At 38.0% G+C, this 2,859-nt stretch overlaps 2 protein-coding genes across 4 annotated transcripts in view; one reads left to right on the top strand and one right to left on the bottom strand.

Moving 5' to 3' along the window:
* si:dkey-33c12.4 (uncharacterized) overlaps positions 1-967 on the bottom strand; it is a 9,642-nt gene extending 8,675 nt beyond the window's left edge. Inside the window, exons 1-2 of the mRNA XM_032511057.1 lie at positions 782-967; positions 491-543 (exon numbers count right to left, since the gene is read on the bottom strand). Coding sequence (XP_032366948.1) covers positions 491-543; positions 782-809 — 81 coding nt within the window. The 5' untranslated portion in view covers positions 810-967. The remainder of the gene's footprint in view (positions 1-490; positions 544-781) is intronic.
* alms1 (ALMS1 centrosome and basal body associated protein) overlaps positions 1-2,859 on the top strand; it is a 31,727-nt gene that overhangs the window by 11,980 nt on the left and 16,888 nt on the right. The window contains exon 1 of one of the 3 annotated variants that reach the window (XM_032511037.1): positions 1,568-1,693. The exons of 1 other annotated variant lie outside the window; for it this stretch is intronic. In XM_032511037.1, coding sequence (XP_032366928.1) covers positions 1,679-1,693 — 15 coding nt within the window. In that variant the 5' untranslated portion in view covers positions 1,568-1,678. Of the gene's footprint in view, positions 1-1,567; positions 1,694-2,859 lie in introns of those variants that run through there. One more of the 3 variants, XM_032511039.1, reaches the window with a different exon arrangement.

Below are 2,859 nucleotides of genomic sequence, written 5' to 3'. Positions count from 1 at the left end.
TTTTAAAGATCTAAGAAATTGCGATGTTCTATTATCAGCATTTCAGCACATTGAATCCATTACCTGTTAATCAAAGCTCTGCTACTGTGCAAAGGTGTTAACTGCTTACTGCTTTAATATACTGTATATTTAGCTCACATGGTTTGCCTGTTACCTGCAGCAGTGATCACCGAAGCTGGCAGTTCATGTTGTAACGTTGAGATTAGATGCTACCTTAGAGTTTGTATTTTTCAAGATGAATTATAGAGTAAACAATGTTTCCCTTCTTAAAGACTTCATAATTGTATATTTGGATCCTTTTTCCCTATTGTTGTAAAAAGCTTCCTGTTTGATGATAACTATGGCAACTCATACTCAGAGTACTTCTTGGGTTAGCAAAGGTACAAATGGTGGCATGTCACAAACAACACCCTTTAAAATTGGAAAGACCTGTTGTGCCACATTAATAATAACATCAACATGAGTGACCGGGTGCTTGAATCATACTCACATGTGTGCGCATAAGTCTCGAGTTTTCTCGAATTCTTGGCATAGGAGCGCCACCTGAAAAGGTAGGAAAGGACACGTTAAAATACATGGTTTTCTACATATGGCTTCAAAGTCACTTGTCACGGTGATACTGTTACATTAACACTGCTTTGGTGCTCGCCAAACGCCACAACGTTAGCTAAAAAGCTAGTTAGCTAACGTTTAGCTAGCTAACGCTACACATTTGACGAATTAAGGAAACTCTGCGACGAATATCACACTACCAAAATAACGATCCCGGCTTAAATCTTACCTTTTCCAGTGTCTTTCTTTTTTGGCATTATGTTATATTATGCCTTTGTACTGGAGTACCGCGGCTGTAGTTAACGTTATTCGTGTCTGTCTAAAGTAATTTTACAGTTCTGCAATGACTGTTTTCTTTTTCTTTCCGCGTTTGGTCTGGAGCGACGTCCCTTGCTTTAACCTTTCAGGCTCGTGCCCGCCTCCAGGAGGCATCACCAATCTAATGAAAATGATTGTTTTTTTTGTTGTGGTTTATGGCTATGATTGGATGTCGGCCTGCCAATCCTGGAGAAGTAGGCGGGATTTAAATTGTTTTATGTCTGATTTAAAGGTTTATTACGCTTTATCACATTGTGTGGCTGATAGATACATTCATATTATGGATTATACAGTGTGTTGTTGAATAAAATCAGCAATCGATCGCATGTAGAGCCTTTTGACAGCTACTCTGTCATGATAAAAACAACTGGAGACAGTAAACTGGCAACATTTTATCAAATTGGAATCGCACCTAACAGGATTTGAGTGTTTCTGTGACTTTGGCTGTAAACTGTGTGCAATACTCTATGTTAATACTGCAATAATAATTCAACTGTAAAAAATAAATAAATGGTGATGGTGACATTTTACAGTGACTACATAAATTTGAAAGTGTGGATGATGTGTGATGACTCTTTTAAACCGGAATACTTTCACAGCGATCCATCTGTTCAATAGACAATCTTTCTCGTTCTTCTGTTCAAATCACAGCCCTCTCGCGCCCTCCACCCTCCCCTCTTTAACTGTCTATTGCCCTCCCGCGCGAGTTTCCGGAGTCCCCCCCTTACTTTTCTTAGCAACGCTCCGGCTCCTTGGATACAAACTAGATGAAGGTTGCAAACTGTGGCGGACGGACAACAACAACAACATGGAACCCGCAGAGGTAGTTTATATTCATAACTTTATTCTTGGTGTGGTTTGCTTTCCCCTGGAGAATCCCGGCTAACGTTTAACGTTTCCCTCGCTGGTCGTTGGAACGTTAAATAGCTTGCTAACTGCTAACCGCATGCTAGGTTGTTAGCCAATTAATCGGCTGGCCACAGCCAGTTAACCCAACGTTGCTTCTTTTATCGCTAAACGTAATTGTTTAGATAAAATGTGCGTTCCCGTGGTATCTCATGACGATAGAATAGAGGACTAGCGGGATAAAATAGTATTTTATGCAATTTATACAGAGCGTAGTACTGTCTCTCACCAAGCTAACAGACAGTAAGTAACCTGTTGCGCTCAACGCTAATTAGCTTACTTTTTGCGATGCTTGTCATAGCAACATATTGGCAACTGTAGCTAACCATTGCTACTTTGATGACAAAAGGCCAGAGATATTATGCAGTGCCGCAGCCAGATCAACTGCTTAATTGTCCACAAACTGCACTGCAAAGATAAACCGCAGTTTCATTTCAAGCTGAAACTAACAATTAGCTAAGGATATGACAAATACATACAGCATATACTATAGGTGTGTGACAAATACTTCTAAAATGCATTCAATTCCAAACGGCTGTTCATTAGTTTTTGTAAGTCAGTCATTTCAAGGATAAAGCCCTTTCCAATGAAATTTTTACGTTATTACGTCCAAGCAATTGAGTTATGTTATGATTTAAATTATATTAGTCACAGCAATGCTTAGGTAGATAGTCAAGTACATTTCATTTATATAGCCCAATATCATAAATCACAAATTGGCTTCAAGAAGGATACATAAACACACAAATAATACACAAACATAGTTAAAGTACAGAATGGACAATGGAGATGAAAACATTGTCAATAAAATGCATAAAGAACATCTATCTAGAAAAAATGAGTACTATAATAATTCCTAAAGGGGAATTGTAGTTTTTATAGCAGCCATCTCACAGAAATCACAAAACAAATTAATAGGTAGGATCTGAAATTCACTTTAAAAAGCCAAATAATATACAGTAAGTAAATTACAATAAATAAAAATTAGTTAATGTAGGATTATTATAGACTAAAATTAGGACCATGATCTTTAAAGTAACACGCCACTGTTTGGTGAAATAGGGCTTATCACGGTCTCCCCTA

The sequence above is a fragment of the Etheostoma spectabile genome, unplaced genomic scaffold, assembly GCF_008692095.1.
Source record: "Etheostoma spectabile isolate EspeVRDwgs_2016 unplaced genomic scaffold, UIUC_Espe_1.0 scaffold314, whole genome shotgun sequence".
Lineage (NCBI taxonomy): Eukaryota > Metazoa > Chordata > Actinopteri > Perciformes > Percidae > Etheostoma > Etheostoma spectabile.
The sequence above is the reverse complement of the archived record's forward strand: the minus strand, read 5'-3'. Positions and strand labels throughout refer to the sequence as shown.